Source organism: Erigeron canadensis, chromosome 3, assembly GCF_010389155.1.
Source record: "Erigeron canadensis isolate Cc75 chromosome 3, C_canadensis_v1, whole genome shotgun sequence".
NCBI lineage: Eukaryota > Viridiplantae > Streptophyta > Magnoliopsida > Asterales > Asteraceae > Erigeron > Erigeron canadensis.
The window spans coordinates 46,356,466-46,382,195 of record NC_057763.1 but is presented as its reverse complement, the minus strand read 5'-3'; the positions used below and the strand labels follow the sequence as shown (position 1 = coordinate 46,382,195).

Genomic DNA, 25,730 nt, shown 5'->3' with positions numbered 1-25,730 from the left:
ATATCGATCGTATTTAAATCAAATAAAATATTTATGCTGATATAGAATAAAAATGAGTTTTTTTTTTGTATCTTTCTAGCTAGTGATGGTGTTTTACTCAGTTGCATAGAGCTTAATCTAAATATTTTCATGATTATTTTCGAATTACTTCTAAGATAAGCAAATCATTCCTTTAATGTTGATACACATAAAATGGTTTATGATCACCAATTTAATTTTATATCAATTAGTTAATGATGATAAACATTATGTAAACATATTGTCTTATGTAATATATTCTTGGTTAATACAAATAACAGGTATAATACGAGTATGAATTATGAGTATTTTGTTTTTCGTAAAACGCAATCATTATTTATTTATTTTTTAAAAAAAAACACGTAAAGTAAAGATAATTTGTTACATTACTCTTATTCGAAATAAAAAAAATTAGTGAAAAGTGGTTTCACTTCTGATATTATTCTAGTACATATATATATACCATTAATATGTTATGAACTGATGATGATCCTCCATGAAGCCAAATGGCATATCGATTTATTTGAAGGCATGCTCTCCAATTACTCAAGTTTTGTGGGGTAAAATCATAAGAAAGAAAATAAATTGCTAAATATCATCTATAGGTCTCGATCAGTGGTCAGTTTTTAACATGTTTTTCTTTTGCAACCTCACTATCTACCTTCCCACCATTGATTTGTACGTGGGCGTGTGTTCCACAAGAGCCATTGTTACAAGTTGCCGACAAACCATCATTTGGTCATGGGTTTTGGGTTTTCTCATTTATATAGGTTTCTTCCAATTAATTGGGTGTGATTTTTAATTGGCTAAACTGAAGTCGGGTATACGAAGAGTTATGTCCTTAATTAAGCCCAATGTTACAGTTAATAATAATAATAAAAAAAAAAATCTGTTACAATATATACATGATGATCCTTCGATTTATTGATGAATTGTAAACTCATGATTATCGAAATTTGATTACACCATAATCTAAAAACTTTGAAAAATCATTATTAACCATGCATTGCGCGTACATTAATACACTACTTTAACAAATCGTCATATTCAACCAACTCAAAAGTGCAACCGCAACTTGCTATCGAGTCTTTGATATAATATTTTATTAAACCCATATGCTTATTTAGAAGTAAGAAATAAAATAAATTTAATAAAGTTACAATCAGAATTTGGTTGGATCTTTCGTATTGACATACACAGAAAGCTCAACAAAGCTGCATTTGATTTCGTAGTCTACTTAAGCTGATTTAATTTAAAACCTCATTAAAAATTAATCTAAATCACACTCAGTTTCCGCCATATATTATAAAGTTAGATTGAGAACACTTTTTAAAGAGATTAAAATAAATACGTCACATTTTTTTTATTATTAAAATAATAAAAATTAATTTAATTAATTTAAAAACTTTATTTCAAAAATTGTATATAGTTAGGAAAAAAAAAAGATATACTTTTAAGAACTTTTTAATAAATGACGGTCCAATGTCCAATTTAAATGCTGTGATACTGGTTTTATTTTTTCTAGAACAACAACATATTATTAAAAACATAAAATATTTATAAACAAAGTCGATAAAGAAAAATTCAACCTACTCAGGAAGAACACAATTACGTAATTAAAAGTGGATTATTCCTAACTCAGGAAAAACATATTAGTGTATTTTTAATGGAGATTCAATAGAAAAAGGGCTAATCGAATTAAACAAGACTTCGCTTCGATGAATCCCAAGATAAAAGATTCCTTCATTACGAAACTTAAATAGACCACCAATCAATTTATAAGACCTCCTCAATATGCAAGACTTAAAGGCCGAATTCGATTTGTTAGGAAATAATTGAAAGATGATACTAGTTTTATTATGTTGCGGTGATTGAAGTTTGCCTTGAAATAAAGGTGTGAAAATCCGTTTGATGATTTATTACTCCGTAATACGAGTATTTATTTATATTTATTTTTGAGAAATAAGGTCGCCTAGTGGCAAGTGCAGTCACAATAGGATAGGATAGGATAGTGACACATTTGTGAAAATCCTTTTGATTGATAATGACATTGACAATTCCAAATACGTGGATTCCGTAGGATGTCATGTTGTTGTGTATTCAGCCCCTAATCGACGGTATCCTTGTCTTCTAAGTAATCTCATGCTATTCCTTCCTCACAACTTCACCTTTTAATTTTCAAAGTCTTTTTTTCTATAAATTTTAACCTTAAATATATACTTTCTTGTATTATATAAAACTTAATAAAAATTATACTAATTAAAACACAATAAATTCATAAAATTTACATCAAGTATTATCAAACACAAACTATTTTAACTAAGGTCAAAGTAAGAAAATTTTGACTTTTAAAATCTAAAACATGACACTTTAAATGGAAAGAAGAATGTAAAAAAATAAATCATAGAAACCGATTTTTAAAGCCTTTAGAAAGCAAATTTTTTTAAAATAGTAGAATAGTATTAAAGGAAAATTCATTAAGCAAAACACTCAATGACATAACAAAAGTACAATTACAATTAAATTATCTAGGAAAACAAACACGAAATAGAAGTGGACTCCTAAATACCTCTTGAGACATGAACTGCGAAGATTGCAAAAAGGGTATAAAAAAAACTCACACCAATTACATGAAGAGACGTGAGAAAAACCCTCACCCATAAAGACCAAGCTATCTCATATTTAGGACCATCAATCCGTTGTATGATTATACTCCCGGTTTGGTTTCATGGTTATTTTAAAACTTGTACTTAATATTACATGTGATATTAACTCTGTTAGATGTAAATGCCCCCATCACCTTGCAACAAAATGGATTCCTCTTCAGTGGTGCCTGAAAAAATGGTAAAGGCTCGATTAATAAGCATGTCCAGAAACTTGGATTTTTCAAAAAATTGGTTTTTACCCGGGAAAATCCTGTTTAACCAAAACCGGTTCGGGTTTTCGATGATGTTTGAATACCTGTTTCAATTTTTTGGGTTTTCGGTCGGGTAGGTATTAGTTCAAATCGAGCCAGGTTCCCCTTTTTTTTTGCCTAAACAACACCGGAAAAAACCGCTAAAAAACAATCTACATTTGACCCAAAAACAGGTAAAACTAGTTGTGGTTGGGTCAAACCCGATTATTGCTCAACAATAGGCTCGATGGTTTCTCTAAACAATTATATAATCATATAAACATGCCTAAGTAATCATAATAAATAATTTTAATTCAAAAAAGATTTTTAAATTTTTTTTACAATTTTATAAATCTTTAAAATAATTTGTCTTTATATATACAGTGAAAAGTTATTGACAAATACATCTATCTATATCTATAATTCTATACTACTTTATAAAGCAAACTAACTCCTCCCCTTTTAAATATTTAAGATTTTGAAATGACCATATTATCCCTCTTCTATATTCACTAATTTAAATATCTTCACCTATTTACCTATAATACCTTAACATAGATTCTCCAACCCTTAAAGAATTAAATTAACCCTCTTACATCAATTAATTTACATTAACCACCACGCCACCACCACCGTAGCTGCCGTCAGACCTTTGTCACTACCACCATCACCGTCGCATCGTGCTAGCATCCGTCTAATACTACTATATAAAACTTATACCCTATCTTGAAAAGTTAAGATTTGTGGGACATGCGAAATTACCATTTTTACCCTTAATGAATTAACTTACACAATCATTTTATTATTTTTTTAAAAGATATTCACTACTCTTTTAAATCAAATATCATTATTTCAAATATCTACACCACTTGATGCATCTGCCGCCACCATCAGCGTCGTCAGCGCCGTCACCATCCGTCGATGCCACCACATCACTGTCACTGTTATCACCGTCGCATTGCGTGGTTATCATGCTCGTGATCATTAGTGATCATTTGTGAAACGCGGGTTTCGAAGACTTCGGTAAAGAAATTGACAACGGGGTTAACGTATTTTGCGGCTGATTATTTTATTTCTTCCAGCCCAACTTACTTGGGCCTCCGTTAGGGTTTTAATGTTAATAAAATTGTAAGCCATTTGAATAACTTATTGGGCTATGTATGTTTCAGTGTACTGGGCCATTTCTCTTAATAGACTACATCGGAATCAATGAGATGCTATATATATAATGCCAAATCGATAGGTATTTGTCAGTAAAAGAGTCGATAATAAGTACTATTAAGTAAACATCACGAGCCATCTCGATCAAAAAATCTTAAGAAGTTTAGTCGGTGAAGAGTGCCATATAGTATCACGTTTGATGGATTGGGATATCGAATTTAAACAAAGAAGAGGCGTTAAGTCGAGATATATGAATGCTTCAAGAGAGATTTCCAAATTCATTTGCTATTTAAGGGAAGTTTCCTTATCATATAACTAGGTACGTAGTTTTATTTTCTCAACGATAGATTGGTCCTTAATTGGGTTAAAGTTGTATACATACATCTTGTGAATATTTACCAGCCTGGGGACTAGAAAATTGAAATGTTTACCGTCTTATTGCATTGACAGATCATCATCTGGTTAAAGTCCTTTGGATAATGAAATTGGGTCGAATCAGTGTGGAATCATCATCAAACGTTTTTCCTTTAATAAAGCAGATCTCTTATTGTTATAATTACCATGACTTATTACAACTATATAAACAATACCCTTTTCTTTCTTTTTTACTTTATGATAATCAATGCTTTATGAACATGTGTAAACAATTCAAAGTGGTGGTGAAGAAATCATCATACTACTACAAAAAGACATAATTTAGTTTTACATGGTTGGAAAGGACTTTTTAGTTTCCACATAATATTAGTTCCGTTTTAATAGATATAGATCTTTTTACACAGTTTTTTCCTCCATAATAATAACAATAATAATAGAAGAAATCGCTTTTGTAGTAGTGTCACATAAAGCCAATGTTACATCAACTTTTTCGGGTTCATGAACATGGAATCCGAACCCTACATCATCATGATTTTTCTTTCCCCACATAACATATTGTTTGGTACCGTATATATTTTCAGTGTTGCATCTCAACTTATGGTATATTGATATGTATCATATCTTAAAGATTTTTTTCATAGATTTTATATTTTGATAATTTGTAATTGTATGGACTGCTTGATCTTTTCATTAGTATTATCGATTTTCTATTTCCACATATGGTTAACACAATACCACATATAGTGTCTCGTTATAGGCTTATAGCTGGCAGAATAAGATGTCTCTTTGTATAGGTTGAGATCAACCCGAGCTTTTAACAAGCCATTAATTTGATTTGGAGCTCATTAAAGTGATTGAGTTCGACAATAGTAGTTATCGAACTCAAACACAAACCTACTACTCAATGTAAAGCAGTGACCATCGTTTACATGTCATCAGTGATGGAGCTATGTATTGAGAAGACAAACCCCATCTTTTGCACATGTCATCAGTGATGGAGCTATGTGGTGGCCATGACAACCTTACAATATCTATAAAACTCTATAATTCTAGTACTATTTTTATGTATTTATTTTGTTTATAGGTAATTGGCAACCTCAGACTAGTACAATTTAATTTTATAGTATAACTATTATGCTCATTAGTATCATGAAAACTATTCGGCAACCTTAAATTAAAAATCCTGGTTCCGCCACTGCACATCATGGTGGACATGGTACTAAACCAATGTCACATCCAAAATCTAATCCAAGATAAGCATTTGCAAGACGCTTGAACTGTACCATGTGGTGTAATTGTTGTACAGCATGGACCACTTCAATTATGTGGGCACGGGTCGGTTAACTTCAAGTCAGTACGTAGCTCACAAGATATAGCTGAGTTGTCTACAAAGGGTAGGGAAGAGCAAAATTACCAAAATACCGAAATCGGACTGGTACCGGTACCTATAGGGATTCGGTATCGGTATCGGTATTTAGTTTTGGTCATTTTTTGTTTCGGTACTAATCGGTTTGGTACAGGAAAACCGATATGGATACCGATTTTTCAACAACATGGATAGTTTATTCGGTACTCCATTGTTGAGAAAAGATATAACATACAACAGAATGTGGGTTTGACAACGTCTGAGCATTTGGCTACTTGACACTCTAACTATACCATTTCTTCTTCTGTTTATGAAATTTGCCTATCCAAAAACAAAATCTATACCATTTCTTGACATAAATAATTAACTTTCAAATGAAGTTCATATACTTCATCCATCGAGATCATATCACCTTTTTAAATACACATCCAATTTTGAGTAGAATTAATACTTATAGTTCGTGATTTGTTTTAGATTTGGTTTCTTAATAATACAAATGTACTGTGATGTATATAAAAATAGTATTTGATTTGCAAGAAAGCAATCGCATGGATGGTGGTGAGTTGCAGGAAGTCATGGTTGGTAAGTAAACTAAATTGCCTACGTCATTAGCTAAAGCTCAAAAAAAAAAAAAACAGGTACTATACCGAAAATCTCGGTACCGAAACCGGTAGATTCGGTACGGTATCGGGATTGAGTTTTTGGTGAATTCGGTTTCGGTACGGTTTTACCGGTACCATACCGAAACCATCCCTAACAAAGGGTCATTTTATTACCAAAGTTGATCATTAACATATCAATTAATCATGCTTATAACACTAGTGTTATATACCCATCTTTATATATATCGCCAACTTTTCAACCATTTATACAAGGTAGATAAATCACAAAAAACTAAGATGCACTTAACCTTGAAGCCTTGAAGGTAGGTTTCCGGTAATATATAATAATAATTCTACCATATATTTCCATAATGTATAATTTTTTATAAATATATAAACTGTTTAAAGTGACTTTTGCTTATATTGCGATATAAGTATCACATGTAAATAAATAAAAAATAAAAAAAAGAAGATAAATTGGTGAAAATCCTCTGGTCCGGTGATGATATAAATGTAATCACTTCCCAACATACGGGTAAATAAGTGACCCGGTTCAAAATGATGGTACAACTTCTTAGGTGAGTGTTGTTTACTATAACTGAGTATCAAATTTTACTTTAGTTAGAACATTTGGACCATAAAATACTACCAGCTAACTGAAGAATGCACTATATAGATAGATGTTGGTTGTTACTGAAGTCATGCTAAACATAGAAGGTACATATAGAAGACAAGATGAATGCATACCATATATCAATAAATACATAATGATTGTTGTACCTTTTGTACATATTTTTTAACCTTTTTAAAAAAGGGGCAATGCTATAAAATACGGTGTGCTTGTAGCCTACTAAATTCACATGGTTCAAATACAATCATCTCAAACTTGAAAGTAAAGTTCGTGTAAAAGATTTCATACTTCAAACCTCCAATTACTTGTTGAGCTTATTAGCTCATAAGACAATTTAAAGCTTTCCAACACATAAAAGTGCTACACTACTTTAGATATTTATAGTTATAAAATACTTGCATCTAAATGGGTAACACACTAGGGTTGATTAATCTTAATAAAAAGAAAAAATATAGACATCCATAAGATGCAGAAACACAACCATATAGGAACATCCCATGTTTGCTTTCCAAAATTATACAAAACAAATGACCAAATCTCCTTTCTTAAAATTAACTTAACTTGTACCCAAACCAAAAAATTAACAACACTACAAGCTTGGATCTTTGTATGCTTTTCTTCTTTTTCATCTAATTTCTATTCTAATCTAAATGTGGATTGAATTGACTTGATTCGTTACCACATTAATAACAAAAAGATAAAAAGATTTTTCAAGTTTTACTAAACTGTGTACTTACATTGCTATTTGTAGATGAATTGCAGAAAACACAACGATTCGATAAAATCTTTCCCAAAATGCTCCCCTCTTCGATCTGAAGCTTTCGACTCTGCTTATTCCAAAGATGAACAGCATAACTCTGGCTTCTAATCTGCCTGAATTTACCCCTTAACCATTTTGCATCAGTCTCATTTCTAGCCCCACGAAAAAGGTTTCGGACCCTATTCCAATTCACAGGATAAAACGCCGTTGGGGGTAAAATCGTAAAGTTATACCCCGGCCTACCTTCCAGCCTTGACACTACCCGTGAAACCAAGTAAGGACCATTATGACCCCATTTGTTTCCATCAAAAGTTAATGCAAATTCTTCTATAAACTTATAAACTAATGGATGCCTTTTATCAAAAACCATTACTGCATTATTCAATCTACTCCAATTCTTTGTGCTCAAATCCAAAGTTTGTGCTCCTATTGAATTCTTTAACTTTGAGAAGCTTTTTAACACAATAACATCTGTATCGATATAAACACCTCCAAACTTATACAACAAACAATATCGAAGCAAATTCGACAAGTTTTGGCCTAATGGGACATAACCAGTGTTAACTTCATCTCTAATCAACTTCACAAACCAAGATTCTGCCATCGTGTTCTTAAATAAGTACTTTAAATCAGGCGAAATCGCGGTAACTCTAAAACCTTTTTCTATAAAGGGTTTTAAAATGTGTCTACCATTAATTGAATCTATTGAATTTGAAACTATTAATAAACATCCATTTGGATGTGTATTAAATAATGTCTCAATTGATTTAACTTCTTTTTTACCAAATGAATTTAATGATGAAATCCATGTCATAAAGAAACGAACCTTACAAGAAGTTTCATTCTTACTAAAAAACTCCTTCACTCTTTCCCGGAATTCCCCTGGCCGGCGCCGGTCAACTGACTCCAAAAAAGTCAACGCTTCCAATACTTTTTTATTATTTTTTCCTGGAAAAGCATCTGGTTCAAATTGTAAACTATGAGATTTACGCAAAAGGGGCAAATGGGTGTTTGAAATTACATCTGGGGTTTCTTTTTTCACTACAAAAACATGCTCATTTTGTCGTTGTACAAAAGAATCTCCGGCGCCGGTGACCGAGTTTTCATGTGATTTGAAATGGGTATTTGAAAGTACAGATGGGTTTTGTTCTTCTTCTTCAAGTGAGTACATCAAGTTTGACAAAGATGATGATGATACAGAAACCAAGTTTCTTGAATCTCCGGCGACATTTTCCGGTATGGTTATGGAGAAGATAGAAGCTCCGTTGAAAGAAATTAAAAGAATCAAGAGAAAAGATAAAACAGCAAAGAAGGATCTTTTCTTATTTTCCATTGATTTATCATCAAAAGGTAAAAACCTTTTGTGTGATTCATAGTTTTGTGTTTGATGTGTTGTTGAGAAGGTGGGTAGTAGGGAAAGTATAGATGAGCATTCTTGATGGCGGCAAAAAGTTAGAAATGTGTGTGTTTGTGTTTTTGTGTGCTTTTTCTATTTCTTCATGTTTTGAAATATTTGGAACCAAAAAACTGAAAAAGGTTGGTTGGATCAAGAAATATGGAGGGAGGGAATGAAGGTTGGTTTGTCATTTAGTGGGAGTGGGAGAAGATTAATTAATTGGTAGTATTTAAGTCATGTTGATCCATGAAAAAAGGCCCACATGCATAATTGCATAGTTTGGTGAGGTGCAATAATAAACTACTTCTCCACTAAACTTTTGATAAAGATGGGGTGAAAGTGTAAAACACAAAAAATTGATACACTTTTTAACTGTTGGTGACTTTGTTTTTCAGGTTGGTGACTTTGTAATGGCGTCAGTAAAGGAATCTGTATAACTACCACAAATTTTAATGAAAATAACTAATTTTGAATTGATAGTTATTTTTTTACTTTTACCATCCGAGTTGATTGAAATTAGTCTAGAATGATAGAAACCCGTAGGATTATTGTTATCATGACCTAGACTTTTTGATAGTTTGTTTCTAAATTGGATATAATAATTTCATCAAATATTAACCTTTAAAAAGTTATCTATACTCATCTCCTCCTCTACTAGAGGAGGAGTTCGGCTGATGTCACAAAATAGCTGCTGTCAACAAGAGGGATAGTCCACATAGGATTTTGATGTCATGGGGTGATAAAATTGCTAGGTATTTGATGGTGTTTATACTATGTGTATTTGTATATATTTTTGTATACATTGTGGGCGGGCGTTTGAATTTTGAAAGTAGAAAGAAAAGTGTATGGAGGGAGAATGGAGAGAGAAATAAGTGTCAGATCTATTTTTCTTCCACACTTTCTTTCATGTGCTCCTCTTTCTCTCATTCTCACTTTCTTTCATGTGCCCCTATTTCTCACATTTCCCTTTCTTCTTCGGTTGTATATCTATATCTATTACCTTTTTATGTATGGAGATACCAACTGAGTTGTGTATGTTGATCAGATACTGCTGATATGAGATACGGTTTTCATCATGAGGTATTTTCTGTTTTTGACATATATATTTGTATTCATCTTTGGGCTTTTATATTTAATTTCATACCATCTTTTTCATCTTTGGGTTTAATCTTTTTCATAGATTTCACAGTTTTGTTTTTTGAATCATTGTTTGTTATGATGTTATTAGTGTTATTTATATGTGAATTGAGTTTCTTTTTTTTTTTTTTTACAAAATTTTATTTCTTTTTGTTGAATTTATGTGGGTGCACACCAAGTGTTTGTGAAAAGTTTTGTGACAGGCTGTTTGTAATAATTCATCATATATTCAAAAATTATGTTTTTTTGGGGAAATGGATTTTTAGTTGGGAAATCAAGTTGTTTATTGTACTTACAAATTTGACTTACAAATTGCAGGGGTGATGTGAAATTTGTGGGTCGGGCTGAAGCCCTTGACGTGGCTTCTGAGTTGGAGTTCAATATGATTAGTGTTTTTGGTTTATTTTTCGTTTGAGAAAAATTGCAATTTGATTGGAACCTTTGATGCTGGTTGAATTTGGTCACAATTTTGTGATTGATTCCTTGGTGACAAATGGATCCGATTACGTTTTCTTGCTTCTTGAACAATTGCTATTTGATGATAATTGATTAGGTGTTCTAACTTTTCATATCTTTCTCATAGACCAAAACAAAGCCACTGATGATAATTGTCCCTTTTTCTTGACTATGATGATGTGTATTGATTCTAACAAACTTAAGTTTATGTGTTCCTTCGCGTGGCATTTGAGGTGTGAATGTGATTGTTGTCACATGACAACTTTCTTTGATGCAGCCATGTTGAATCATTACTCTTACTTGAGCATGTCTGAGCCGAATAAATATATGATGAATTATAAGGTCCCATAGAAACATTGGGTTCATTAGCTCAAAGTTGGTTGTAAACCTAAATTATTTGTAAGTGAGTTCCTCTCTTAGTTCATTAGCTCAAAAGTTGAAGGATGAACTATAGAACCTGATGGATGAACTTGATGGTCGGCAAGTAACAAACCACAATCAGTGGAGTTCTTAGGGTTTTTGTCGAATTAAATAGCAAGGAAGAAAAGGGTGGAGGTTCTCAAAGAGGTAATAATGTCCATGTTTAAGTTTTTGTTTTCTGCTTTGGCTATTAAATCTTTAGACGACCTTGAAATCTTTTGAAAAGAAGCTCAATTTTTCAAAATTTCAAGATTTGAATTTAGTCAATTTAATCAAATATCTTTATCTTCTTAACACATATTAAATCCTTTCATCAATCTTTGAATGTTTGCGGGCAGTGATTGTCACATATGCAAAACTGCCAAGAATACGGTGACAAAACAAGGACTATGAGAATTATCGACGGAAACCCATTAAACAAGATTTGTATCATGGATTTATATTTGAGTATTGTATTTTGAGTTTTTACTTGTATATATTTAATATAAATGCATTATACGGATGAAGTAATGTACTTTTCACATGATTTGTTTCGTGTAGGTACTGGTGCAGTGGAAATCATCATAGGCCATGCCGAGGTTTCAATCAGTTTTATAGAAGAGAAAAAGATCTCTGAGGTAATTAGTACTCTTCATTTATCTTTCAGTTTCCAATCTTCATTTAATCTTCATTGGTACTTAGTCATGTTCATTGGTAGGATTAAAGGAAAGCACTCATGTCATATATATGTTTTTCTAATATGTTTTTTTGATAATTTTCATCATGTACAAAATGGGTCACTTTCTATGTCAGCATTGCTATTAGTTTGTTAATGAAATCAGATATGAGTATTTACATGAATAAATTAGTTTTGTGGATCTGTCCTATTACAGTTGTTGGAAATCATTTGGTTGTATAGGAATGGAAGAAAGCTTCATGAGTTATTTATTTCATAATGGTCTAGTATTTATGGGATGACAAACCTTTACAACTTTGCAACAAAATGATCAAGAAGAGGGAAATTATCATGTTTGAGTACTTCAAAAGAAAGCATAGAAATGAATTATTTCACCATATATATATATATATATAAAGTGGCAAATATTGAACAATTTTTCTATAATACGCCGGTTTTCCCAAAGATTTGACATAAGGTACATCAACCCTGCTTATTAACTAATACCTATTGACCCCGGATGAATATGATGGGCGGTGTGAAGCTGTCAATTTGCAAGTTAGTGACCACTTATCAATTTCATTGTTGTATACTATATTTTTTGAAGGTTTTGAACGGTTGCCTTCATAAGCAATGAAACTGTTGATGCTTCTCTTTAAAAAAGCTGCCATTTAAGGTTAGTAAAAGCTATATTCTTCAAGAAATGGGTGTAATGACATTTTTGATGGAATTAGGTTTTATAGTTTAAGTTTCACTTTATTTTTGATGAAAATGGGTTTTATAGTGCAGGTTTGACTTTGGCAAATATTTTTGATGAAAATGGATTTTTGCACATGACCATGAACAATTTCATGTTGAAAGTATTTCTAAATTTTTTTTGGTTAGGGACATGAGAGAGGTCATGATGACGATGATTAAGTGTTTTTTGTTTTTAGAGCAAAATTAGAAGTTTGCTGACCGGATCTGATCTGTATCTTGGCTAGGCAATCCTGACGGCAATTTATTCTTTATTGCAACTGTGAATTGCAGCCATGGCTGATCTTAGGCTATTAAACTTCTGTTACAACATGTCTGAGCCTCCCTTTTACTACCAACATGAAGATATCTTATTTAAAATTTTTATATTGATTGTACCAATGTCATTTTGGTCCTTTTCTCCTCCTTCACTAGAGGAGGAGTTGGGCTGATGTCACAAAACCGTGGCTGTCAACTAGATGGGGTGTCCACGCCAGTTTTTTTTTGTCATTGGATGATGTATTTGATTAGGTGTTATAATTTTGCAATTTTACCTCATAGACCGAAGTAAAACCCACCGATAATAAACGTCCCTTTTTATTGGCTATGATGATGTGTATTGACTCAAAAAAAATTGAATTTATGTGTTCCTTGGCGTGACATTTGAGATGTTAATGTGACCTTGATGTCGCATGACAACTTTCTTTGATGCAACCATGTTGAATCATTGCTCATACTTGATCATGTCTGAGCCGAATGAGATGAATTATACAATCTTATAAAATCATTGTGAAAGGTTGTAGATTGCATATAGAATGTGAAGAGTAATGCAAAAGGTATTTCCAAACCAACCATTCTCCTTTCATTAATCTTTATGGGTATTAATTTGGTTGTTCTAATTTTGGTTAACCTAATTTTGTTTAACAATAATTTGTTTATACTTTTTTCCATTTGGTAACAAGACTAGAGGAGGAGTTGTGTTGATGTAACGAAAACATGGCTGTCAAATAGATAGATAGCCACGTCACTTTTTGAGGTCATTGGATTATGAAATTGGTATGTATTTAGAGGTGTTTATACTTTGTGAAAAATTGTATTCGTATAGAAAATTGTATATACGCATAGAAAAGGTAGATAGAGGAGTTGGGCTGATGTCATAATACCGTGGTTGTCAATTAGATGGGGGGTCCACGCCAGTTTTTTATGTCATTGGATGGTGAAATTGATTAGGTGTTATTTTGCAATAAATATCAATTTTGTATCGTATATAATCTTGAATCCATTTTTTTCTCGTGTTTTCTTAACCATCATCGTGTTTTCGTGTATATTTATATATATAAATAGGGTTATGATAAAGTAGCGATTTTATGGCAGGAAAACAATGAGTTTGTTCTACACATCTTAATTATAACATACAAAACAGGGGAAAGAATCCGAAGTCCTGATTTCGTGTGTTGGAAGTGCATATTATGTTGCACTAGAATTTCTACGTAGATCATATACTCATATAGCCTTGAAGTTGATGTACCAGACAGTGTTTCCAAAGTTAGTATATCTCATAATATATGGAGTTGTTTCAGATTCTAATTTTCCATTTCTTATCCCTTTGTTTAACACACATTTTATATTTTTTTGCTAAGAATCAGGTGTGTATGGGCAGCCTTTGCCCTCACCTTTAGCTTCTCGGGTTATGAGTGCACTGTCGAATCTTCATTGACCACCAAAGATGCAGTGGATAAATTCCAGTCGATCTGAAAAAAGGTACTTATTGTATCTTAAATTTTATTTATATTTTTGATCTCATTTATATATAAAACAGAAGTCATGTATTGTTTTTTACATTTTTTTTATCGGCATGCTTGCCTTGAGAATGCTACTTTTATACATGAGTAAAAGTTTACATTGTAGCTTCAATTTCTCACTGTCATCATGTTGAACTATATCTTACAGAGTTACCATTGTCAAGCTGGGTGGTTCGGATAATGGGTCAAATGGGTTTGGGATATAAGTTGGGCTGACTAGAAACATCCTAACAGAAGTATCTTTTAGCTTCTTTGACTAATAATTATTCCTCAATGAAACTTAACTTTCTTGGAATGGAAAAGAGGTTCAGGCTACAGCTAGGTCTGACCGATGTAACTGCAGAAACTATTATGGTCCTGTTTGATGAGACAGGGGAGCAGTTGTTTAAGCGATCAGCAAGGGCGCTATTAGCATTGCACTATGTGGTCCAGTTTGCTTTGTGGTTTGTTTTCCTGACTCTATCTTTTTGTTTTTGTTTCTTTGGTTCCCATATTGGTTCACGTTCATTAGGTTGTAAAAATAGTTTAGTTAGATGGTTTTGGTAATAAAAAAATTAAGTACTCTCTTAATAAATGGGTTGCCTACAGACTATTGCACTTAAGGCCCTTAGTTTTAGTGATTAAAAGAGTCAATACCATGAAATTTGATATTCTTGCTCGAGTTAAGGTTTTTTTTTACCTTTGTGGGGTATTGTTTAGGGAGAAGGGTTTAGGGTCATGTCTCTATATCCTAACTGCAGGATGCTTTCAATTTATTATAATCCTCAATGGGCTTTTTGGAGATGAAAATAATTAAGTACTTATTGTTAGTGGAAGGGGCATATAAAGCTTAAGCATGACTTTTTCTCCATGCAGGAAGCTTGAAATTTCAGCAGCGCATGGCCTACTTCTTGAGGTTTGTGTTGGCATAATGGGTGGGTTGGGTCATGAATCTAAACCTGTAACTTTAGTATGGGGCTATGGGCTGAAACTGGCCAGTTTATGGTTGAGCCAACCTACTTCTTGAAGGTTTGTTGATCGATATTTTAAAACCTGATATGTTTTTGTTTTACTTATCATTTATGTATAAGGATGTCATTGAATACTGTTTTTAGTCGATACATCTTTTGTAGCTGATATGTATATGCTATGTATACCGTTTTCTTTACCACCTGTTATTGTGGGTCTTTTTGCTAGCGTTGAGTGAAGAACTTTGGGAGATGAAATGGATGGTTTTGGTGAGGGGCGTTTGGCTTATGTGATGAGTTTGCCGTGAACGGATGTGGCTTGACATGTTTGGTTTGGGTCGCGAGGTTGATTTTGGTGGCTTCATCTTTGTTTTTAAATACTCTCATTGTCACTAAGATCTCTTGTTGTATGTACAAAAATCTGCTATGGAATTACAATCACTTTAAGTGCCTATAGTATTGTAGTGTCTCAATTTCTAGCTAAGTATCTCTAAATTACATGAGATGTTGAAAAAAGGAATTAATTATAACTCTTGCATTCTGAATTGCTAGAAAGATTACATTGTCACTCTTAAAACCACAAAGCCTTTCAAAACATGGTCAGAGGAGTAAGTGATTACAAGAATCGGTTGTGTCAAATCTAACGCTTTGAAATTGAGCTTACGGCGTCAAAATGGATATATATGTTTCAGTAAAAATAAATTTCAAAACAGAAGTTTTATACATTGGCACTTTCTAAATGTGGTAATAGTTAAGTTTTTAACAAATAGTCCGCCAATCTTTCTTGCTTATGTAAGTCGTGATAACCTATTGCATATATGTTTGGATTTGGATAAGTGTTTACATTAAGTTTGTAGGCATTACACACAAGAGAGTTGCAACGGGAAGCTAAATAAATAATACCAGCATATATAGGGTCAATATAAGGATTCTAAAGTGCAACCCCACTTTGTTGGGTAATTAATTTGTTGATTTAGAAGATATTTTGAGCCGTTATCATCCTTTATTTTTAATATATATATATATATATATATAAATAGACAAATATCGAGAACAATGATTTTTAGATAGTTGGTCTTCACTGTTTTTAGAGCATTTTATGGTGTTTATAATATTTTGATTTTTTATATATGTTTATATCTATGTAAAAATTAAAATTTAAAAGAAAGGTGTGTTGTATGAGAATGGAGATAGAAAGTTTATAAGCCTGTTAATTTCATATCTCTTCTTTATCCAATTGTACATCTATATCTGTTACTTTTATGAATATTAGTTGTGTATGTCGATTAGATGTTGGACTGTTGGTGATATGAGATATGGGTTTTCATTATGAAGTATTTTTATTGTCGCATACAAAACAAATAAAACATGGTTATTTCTTCTATACAAGGGTGTAAAAAAACAAATTAAAAATTTTTCTTTATTCCACCCGTGTTTAACACGGGATTTAAATTTTTTCTATACAAAAGTGATATTGTCCTGGAAGCTTGAAGAGAGTGAACTCGAAGGATTTATGGGTTCCCCTATGTACAAGAGATGTGGTTGACCAAGAAACTGTGATGTTGGGGGATAAGAAATGCTTTTACAATTACATAAACAAGCTTCCTAAAGATATCTTGGATGTTGAATTCTTTGTATACAATGACTACTCATGTCAATTATAATGTTGAAAAACACACTTGAGCATGGCAAGATTAATGTTCCATGGAAAATGTTGTCAAAATTTTAATGTCTACCCATTAGTCTATTACTTGTGTTAGACAAATCCGAGTTTAGCAAACTACAAAAGAGATATTGAAGACAAACACTTTTGTGTGCAACATACCTCTGATTGTTTAACAAATCCGCGTTTAACGCGAGATTAAATCTAGTAAGTTAATATGTATGATATCATGACTTCCAGCAGTTAACTTTATTTATTTATTTTTTAATATAACTCAATTCACTATGAACAAAAGGTACTTGAAAAAAAGATAGATTGATGAGAAGCCTTGATTTTATTTATTAAATTTGTACTCACATAACTTCCAGTAATTATAGTGTCAAGGTAGTTTAACCAATTCAATAATTTTTGCTTTTGGTAAAAATCGAACCTGAATTGATTCCATAAAGTGACGGCTTTATCTAATATGATGAAAAAACTTATTCTAATTAGTGATATAGTTTATGTTTATAATTACGTTGTTTGTGTACCACACAGAAAAAAAATTAAATGAAAGTATACTTTTTAGTTATAATATTTTTTACAAAATCATCAAACCAATTTGAATCGCACACATCATAATAGCAGCAACTCTAAACCGGAGGCAGCATAAGTCCTTAAGCCTATTACTTTCAACACCACACGCCACCCATGAATTGATTATGCGTTATTAATTTTATTTTAGGTAAAGTAGTATCTCGTACTTAACTCCTATAATCTTTTTTAGACATACGTAACTAGTTAAAAATAGGACTTTGTTAGTCATAGGTATACATTAAATAACCATTCTATTTTTAGAGTAATATATCTACTATAATTATTAATCATCTACAATAAATATACGTGTCTTACTAACTATATATAGTGTTGTTGTAAATTGATTAAATTTGTTGTAGGTTTATCATTTTTCATAAAAATATAATAGCTTTTCTGACAAGTGAATTTTACCTAGGCTCGAACTTAAGACCTTGGAACAAACTCTCAGCCCCGCATAACAGGTTTAGTGAAATATCTCTGGCCAATGGGTGGTTACATGAAAATACAGGCTAGCAAACTTGAAAATACGGATGTCGCAAATTTGTACTTTTGCGCAACATGACAACCACATTTGGACAAAGACTAATTAAGCAACAATATTTCGGGAGAACAAGACCTGCCATGCCAATGGGGATTGCTGCAAATGAGATTGGTTCTCAACCCGGAAAGGTAACCATATTCCTATTTTCTGCTTGGAATATACTATTACTAGGAAATAATGATCTCATGCCATTCATGTTTGTAGAGAACGACCCAAAGTGTTCGAGGAAAGAAAAGAAAACTAACTCATGAACGATCCATCCCTAAAGCCAGAATTATGAACCAGTCAAGAACCATCCCCGTTAAAATCGGAAGTAGCACCGTACTAACCTTGGGCATTTAGACAGAAGTTGCCTACAAGAAAGCAACAAAACGACATCGAGAAATAGTGGTTGTTGTCGTTGTAGTGAAAATTATGAGAAATATGGTTAGATGAATTTGTAATGGAAATTATGAGAACATAGTTATTTTAATGACTTTTGAAATTATGATGTTGCTGCTATGAAATTATGATATTGTCGTTGTGTGGTTGTAAATGATGATGTTGCTGCTATGTTTGTGGGGCTTTAAATTTGTTGGTTCATAAAAGTATAAAAGATGTTATGGTCACCATTGGAATTAGTTACACTTGAGGCAATACGGATTGTGTGCTAATGTGTTTGTGCATCAAATATGGTGAATATGATTAGATAAGATGCCATGTTGGACTCCAAAATCTTAGTCAGCAGTCCAGTCATCAAAGAAATGACAAAATTGCACCTATGTATTAGATGTAGTGACAAATAAAGCCTTGTAGAACAAGGAGTGACAAAATAACTTTTTTGATATATTTAAAGTGGCAAATTTGCCCTTTTTAACCTTATCCAATTAACTTTTTATAACCACGAACTAAATATTACACACACACACTCTTGCTTGTACGTGGCATTTGGAGTGAGAAAAAGAATGGACGAAATAAAGCACAAATACATTGAAGTTAACGGGTTAAAGCTCCACGTAGCCGAGATAGGGCCAGAGACATCACCGGCGGTGGTATTTCTTCATGGATTCCCGGAGATCTGGTACACATGGCGCCATCAAATGATTGGGGTAGCAAAAGCTGGTTACAGAGCAATTACACCTGATTACAGAGGATATGGATTGTCCGACATTCCTTCTCAACCTGAAAAAACATCCTTTGTTGACTTGGTCAATGATACTGTTTCCATCCTAGATTCCCTATCCATTCCTAAGGTACTAATTCAACTACATATTTGTGTGTGTGTGCGTGTGTGTGTATTTGACTGTTTGTTTATAGTTCTACTATGTACGATATGTTAAGAGTAATTGTTAGAGTAGATCAACCACTCTGCAAACATCCTTTAAGATTTTAGAAATATGTCAATAAAGAAGCTTAATTTTTATAAAGATCTAGCATCTATCACTATGTTGACATCCTAATACAACAATAAATTTACAAGAAAATGACCATTACAATGACTAATGATTTCTCCTTCTAATCATAAAAAGACAATTAATGGATTTCAAAATGTTATGATGTCTGCCAATTTTGTGTTCCAAAAATTGGACACCAAATTAATGAGCTTGGTCGTCATGTTTGGCTGGACATATATTGTTAGGCGTTTGTAATCGGTAAAGACTTTGGAGCTATGGTGGCTTACTCCGTAGCACTTTTAGTCCCAGAGAAAGTTGCAGGAGTTATAACTCTTGGTGTGCCATTTATGCGTCCTGGCCCTCTGACCCGTCATCAAGCACTCCCTGAAGGTTTCTACATCCGAAGATGGCAGGTACGTACACAGCTTCCTTGACTCTCTCTCTCTGTTTTTTTGTATATATATATATATATACACATACATACCCCTGAGCCCAATTGGAGCAGCTAGCTAGGCTTTTGGGGCTTTTGATGATAATTGTAAATAATGTCATCAGGAACCGGGAAGAGCTGAAGCTGATTTTGGGCGCTTTGATGCAAAAACAGTAGTGAGAAACATCTACATTTTGTTCTCTAAAAGTGAAATACCCATAGCCCCTGAGAACCAAGAGATTATGGATTTGGTGGAACCATCAACTCCTTTACCCTCTTGGTTCACCGAGGAGGATCTTGCCGTGTATGGTGCTTTGTATGACAAGTCTGGATTTCAAACACCGCTACAAGTTCCTTACAGGTAATATCATGTCGACCCTAGCTATTACAACAATTATTTGTAACTGATAAAATTCCCCATGTATCATATCTTTACTCTCTTCACTGATATGAAACGAGCTGAGCCTTTTGCATAATCTAAATGTTAAGAAAAAGTTCTTTAGTTTTTGAGGTATGAATCACCATTTCTTTACTCTTTTCACCATCACATTTAAACCAAAGTTTTGGTTTAACAATGATCAACATTCCCCCTTAAACTACACTTTGGTTTAAATATGTCAAATTAGAAAGTACACTATGTATTATGTAAAAAATGAAAAGGCGTGACTCTTGGCAAGAGAAACATCCAAAAAGGAAGAGACGCATTGATTCATCAAAGGGTGTCGTCGGTTATTGGCGGTTACTGTCGGTTACCAAGACTGGGCATCGTTTCAGTGAAGCAACACACCCTTTCATAGTGTCTTTTCAATATGTATATATATAGGGTCAAAGTGTCTGTAAATTTCCTTGAACAACAATTGCAAGTATCAATAATATAGCAAATTGTTGCAAATTAGGCCCCTAATCCAAAGTCATTTTATTTATAAGTTTGGGGATGGCGGAACAGCCTCGGCCTGGTATGATCTTTGGGATAATTCATGTCCTCTAATTAATAGGGTGACACCGAGAATGATTACTAATGCGGGTCTCAGTCTCAATTCAAGAGTTGCTGACATTGTCGAGAATGGTTGTTGGACATGGCCTACATCCTGGAACTCTTTGTTTTTAAATGTTTTTCCTCCCATCCTGATGATGGAGCAACCTGATGTTCTTCAATGGAAAGATAGACTTGGGAGACTAATGGATTTTTCTGTAGGTGCTGCTTGGGAGGACATACGACCAAGAGATATTATTGTTAATTGGTATCATCTTGTGTGGTTCAGTCAGTGCATTCCAAAACATTCTTTTTTTCTTTGGCTTGCAATAAGGAAAAAACTCAAGACGCAAGACATGCTTAGACATTGGGACTTGCAACATATGGTTTCACCTTCAGTCTTGTTATGTTTGTTTTGTCAGATGCAATCAGACTCACACTCTCACCTTTTCTTTGAATGTCCTTATGCTAGACAAGTGTGGTATGAGGTCAACATAAAAGCCGGTTTGGATCAACATGCTGTGGAATGGGATGATATCATTCATCATGATTCCATTTTCAAAGAAGAACTCTGTTTTGAGTGTAATTTCAAAGCTGATTTTGGGTGCTACAGTGTACTTTTTGTGGCAAGAACGGAATTCACGCTTATTCAAAAAGAGGAAGAGAACCAAAAACCGTTTGGTTGAGGTAATAATTGAAACAGTGCGCCTGAAGCTGTTGTCTTTACGCTTCAAAAAGAATGCAAGGGTCGAGAGAACTATGGCTGTCTGGAGACTACCAAGATCGCTTCTTAAGAGTAGCTGATTTTTAACCCCTCTTGTATGTATATTGGTTGTTAGTTGTGTTCATACTTGTGGCTAGTTAGGGCTCTAGTTTTGGGGTGACATATCACTTCTTGGATTGATTGGCTAGTGTTTTTGCTTGTACGTATAGCTGGTATGGTATTCAACCATGCCACCTGAACCTTTTAATGTTTTGTTGATATATATAATTCATCCGGGTAAACTACCCTTTACCCAAAAAAAATAATATAGCAAATTAACCATGAGGCTTCGGCGTAGTGGCCAGCTGGGGCCCCCTTTTGGGGACTTGGTGAGAGGGGATGTCGGCTTGGAGGTCATGGGATCGAGTCTTGGCTCCCCATTGACCTCGGGCATTTACCTCTTGGACGCAAAAATGGGATCCCTTTGGGATTTTCCAGCGGTTGTAAGGCGCCTCGATCCCTGAGCATACTGCCCGTTTGGATGTCACTGCTCAGCTCGATGGAACGTCCTTCCCACCTACCGTTCAAAAAATAATAATAATAATATAGCAAATTTATCATACATAGCTGTGATTTGTTCATTATGGTAAAATTAATTCCAACATGCTGCAGGTCATTCACAGAGGCTGTTGAATATCCTAAACAAGATCCTGCTAATTTGAAAGTAGAAGCTCCAGCACTATTCATCATGGGTGAAAAAGATTACGTGCTCAAGTTCCCTGGAATGGAGGACTACTTGAAGAGCGGAGAGGTCAAAAAGTATGTGCCTAACCTGGAAATCATATACTTGCCTGAAGGTTCTCATTTTGTTCATGAGCAATCTCCTGATCAGGTGAACCAACTCCTAGTCGATTTTCTCAGTCGCAACAAATATTAGTGGCTGGCTGGATCTCTGGTTGAGCACTTAATCTAAAGATCTTGAGTTTGAATCCTGTGTTTTCAAGTAGCCTAGAGTCACCAAAATGTACGTGTCAATAACCATGCTACAAAAGGTTTTATGTAGCCTTTGTAAACATGATTTGTGTATTGGATCAAATACCATTATATATGATTATATATATGTAATGTTGTATGCGTTGTATATTCGTGTGCGGCTCTGTTGTGTCTGACTTAAGGTAAGTTGTTAAAGTAAGAGACTACATATAAAAGCTGAAAAACTTTTCTGGTCTACTTTGAGATGCATATTGTCAAGAAAGATATAAATCAACTCTTTGCTTGTTTTTATATTGTGATAAGTAATTCTAGAAGTACAGGGTCATTGTTGAGTTTATGCCCAAACTATAGTTAAGGAATCTAGAGAGCTTGTTGGTCATGCTATGTTCAACTTCCCCCTTCAGTTTTCGTAACCTTGATTTCTGTTCCATATGATTTTTTCAATCGTGTAGGTCACTTGGAGAGCAATTTGAGTATCCAAAGCAAGATCTGAATGATTTGACAATCGAAGCTCCGACGCTGGTGATCATGGGTGAAAAGGATTATTCGACCAAATTCGCTGGAATAGAAGGACATCTGAAGCGTGGAGAGGTCAAGAAATATGTGACAAATCTGGAAATCAAATCCGTGGCTGGAGGTTGCCACAGAGATGATTATTCGAATCCATTACTTATACTTTTATGTAGCTCAATGACTATACAAAAAATCTACTAAAAAAATTACTGGTGCACAGCCTAAAAGGTTACCTAGTAATATTTGTCTATAAGTACTTGTAAATAATAAGCAGACAATAGAAAGGGCCACCTAAACTATTACTACATTGGTTCTTCAAGTATAATGTTTTCTTAAGTAAATCATTAAATTTATTATTTTGTACATCAGAATTTATATTACTCGTACTATTTTAAAACTTAAGATACTCCTTTTATTTTTTATATAGTGACCAATGAATGAAAGTAATGACAAGATGGATCTTTTGGGAATCAATATTTTGTTTTGAGTTCACCTAACACTGAGGCTGAGGTGCACCATCAATATCGTTGACTTTTTTCTTGTTAAAAGCACCATTATTATTTATTAGATCAAAGAGTTAATTGACATTAAAGTGAACTCAAGTAAAGTAACAATGGATCAAATAGTTCATAAGTTTGTGCAAGTCAATGGGCTGAAGCTTCACTTAGCCGAGATTGGTAGCGAGTCATCACCAGTGGTGGTGTTTGTCCATGGTTTCCCTGAGATATGGTATAGTTGGCGTCACCAAATGATTGCTGTTGCCAGTGCTGGTTTCCGCGCTATAGCTCTTGATATTCGTGGCTACGGTCTCTCTGATCCACCCCCAGAGACCGAAAACTTTAAGTACTCCGATATCGTTAATGATCTTCTAGGAATCATCGATTCACTTGGCATTGATAAGGTACATTATATTAACTAATGCTTAAATTAGCTATATCTCATTGTTATAATTTGTACATGTTTTTTGGTTTATTTCAGCCTATAGAGCACATTATTACTTTGTAAAACTGTAATATGGTACACTATGTTGTATTTATATATGTATCCTTTGATGACCAATATAATGTTGCTTGCTTGTAGATTTTCCTACTCGCGAAAGACTTTGGGGTTAGACCAGCTTGTGTTTTTGCGCTACGCTACCCTACCAGGGTCATCGGAGTTATATCCGTCGGTATACCACATACGCCTTTTGGACCCCCTACCTTCTTAAAAGAGTTGCCTGAAGGTTTCTATATCAATAGATGGCAGGTTGGTACAAAGAAATTAATGTGCATTACTATAGATATAACATGGCATGGATCAACTAGCTTATTAGTGAATGAATTTATTTGTTATGACCACTATATTGAGCAATCACTGATTACTGCTAATAGGTGCCCGGAAGAGCTGAAGCTGATTTTGGCCGTCTTGATGCTAAAACTGTCGTACGAAACATATACATTTTGTTTTCTAGAAGTGAAAATCCAATTGCAACCGAAAGCCAAGAGATCATGGATATAGTCGACCCATCTACACCTTTACCCTCTTGGTTCACAGAGGAAGATCTTTCTGCATATGGAGCTCTATATGAGAAATCTGGTTTTCTTAATCCACTTAAAGTTCCTTACAGGTAATTAATCAAGTACACAATACATCAGCTTTAGTCTATAGTAAGTAGGTCACGGGTTCTAACAAAACAAAGTATAGTATATGTATGGGTTTAAATAGGCAAAATCATTGGGTTGACCCAAAGTAATCTTTTTAATCAAAAAAGTCTTAATTTGCAGTTAGGGTGTTACCATTAAGAAAATATGAAGTAAATTAATTTTAATAGTATTACCCATTCAAAACTTAGCAATAAAACATAACTAGAACCCACCCGTATTGAAGTAATTTACTTGAAATTGCTATCTGAACCACACTTGAACTCAATTTCTTTTGAAATGTGTTGTTAATCAGGTCATTGGAAGAACAATATGACATAGTAGATCCGGTAATTAAGAATCCGATGCTGTTGATCATGGGGGAGAGTGATTATTTCTGGAAGTTTCCAGGAATGGAAGGTTTTATAAAGAGTGGAATGGTTAAACATTTTGCATCAGATTTGGAGATAGAGTATGTGCCCGAAGGGAGTCATTTCGTTCAAGAACAGTTTCCAGACAAGGTTAACCAGTTAATTATCGCATTCCTCAACAAGCATAAATGACGATACTCCTGTAGACTCTACTTCACAATCGCTTTATCTGAATAATGTATGATTAACAAATAAGGTCATGATTTGAGAAGTTGCGTTATCACTTTATGTATTGTGTTCTTTTATTACAATGTGTTTTTTCATTGAGAAATTGCAAGGTAAACAGCTATAAGCAAACTACAACGCGCCTATAACACTACAAAAAAAAAAACTTACAAGCATAACCATGATTCATTAATATTTTCGTTCGATTAATTTGGACCTTTTCCGTTAGCCTCTTTCGTCATAATATTGGAAGCTTCGCAAGACTTGCTTACCATAAAAATTAAAGTAAGGAAAAGCAGGCGGAGCATATAATAAGCATTTCTGAAAAGAAATACCAAATGGGTCCAATTCTTGTAATTGTCAATTAGTACTATTTTGGATCAGAAAACA

The 25,730-nt window shown here is 33.6% G+C and overlaps 3 protein-coding genes and 1 long non-coding RNA gene across 5 annotated transcripts; 3 read left to right on the top strand and 1 right to left on the bottom strand.

Moving 5' to 3' along the window:
* Positions 1-7,577: 7,577 nt before the first annotated feature.
* LOC122591662 (lactosylceramide 4-alpha-galactosyltransferase-like) lies at positions 7,578-9,381 on the bottom strand. The gene has a single exon (XM_043763916.1). The coding sequence runs from the start codon at positions 9,140-9,142 to the stop codon at positions 7,760-7,762; it is 1,383 nt and encodes a 460-aa protein (XP_043619851.1). The 5' UTR covers positions 9,143-9,381; the 3' UTR covers positions 7,578-7,759.
* A 2,012-nt stretch (positions 9,382-11,393) lies between these two features.
* LOC122591663 lies at positions 11,394-15,557 on the top strand. Of its 2 annotated transcripts, XR_006322699.1 has the most exons (6): positions 11,394-11,835; positions 12,481-12,549; positions 13,983-14,153; positions 14,249-14,369; positions 14,559-14,853; positions 15,266-15,557. It is a non-coding gene; the product is annotated as an uncharacterized LOC122591663 (long non-coding RNA). The 2 variants fall into 2 exon arrangements; XR_006322698.1 differs by lacking the exon at positions 12,481-12,549 and having other exon boundaries at positions 11,395-11,835.
* A 3,479-nt stretch (positions 15,558-19,036) lies between these two features.
* LOC122593303 (epoxide hydrolase A-like) lies at positions 19,037-22,757 on the top strand. The gene is made up of 4 exons (XM_043765695.1): positions 19,037-19,369; positions 19,756-19,923; positions 20,066-20,301; positions 22,289-22,757. Exons 1-4 carry the CDS (start codon positions 19,082-19,084, stop codon positions 22,551-22,553), a joined length of 957 nt encoding a protein of 318 aa, XP_043621630.1. The 5' UTR covers positions 19,037-19,081; the 3' UTR covers positions 22,554-22,757.
* An 886-nt stretch (positions 22,758-23,643) lies between these two features.
* LOC122593302 (AB hydrolase superfamily protein YfhM-like) lies at positions 23,644-25,403 on the top strand. The gene is made up of 4 exons (XM_043765694.1): positions 23,644-24,023; positions 24,203-24,370; positions 24,496-24,731; positions 25,061-25,403. Exons 1-4 carry the CDS (start codon positions 23,736-23,738, stop codon positions 25,305-25,307), a joined length of 939 nt encoding a protein of 312 aa, XP_043621629.1. The 5' UTR covers positions 23,644-23,735; the 3' UTR covers positions 25,308-25,403.
* The last annotated feature ends 327 nt before the right edge of the window (positions 25,404-25,730 follow it).

Coding starts and splice junctions, on each gene's coding strand:
- LOC122591662 (XM_043763916.1), bottom strand. CDS start 9,142: ATGGAAAATAAGAAAAGATCCTTCTTTGCTGTTTTATCTTTTCTCTTG.
- LOC122593303 (XM_043765695.1), top strand. CDS start 19,082: ATGGACGAAATAAAGCACAAATACATTGAAGTTAACGGGTTAAAGCTC. Junction 19,370..19,755: donor ATTCCCTATCCATTCCTAAG/GTACTAATTCAA, acceptor ATATATTGTTAG/GCGTTTGTAATCGGTAAAGA. Junction 20,302..22,288: donor CCGCTACAAGTTCCTTACAG/GTAATATCATGT, acceptor AACATGCTGCAG/GTCATTCACAGAGGCTGTTG.
- LOC122593302 (XM_043765694.1), top strand. CDS start 23,736: ATGGATCAAATAGTTCATAAGTTTGTGCAAGTCAATGGGCTGAAGCTT. Junction 24,024..24,202: donor ATTCACTTGGCATTGATAAG/GTACATTATATT, acceptor GCTTGCTTGTAG/ATTTTCCTACTCGCGAAAGA. Junction 24,371..24,495: donor TCTATATCAATAGATGGCAG/GTTGGTACAAAG, acceptor TACTGCTAATAG/GTGCCCGGAAGAGCTGAAGC.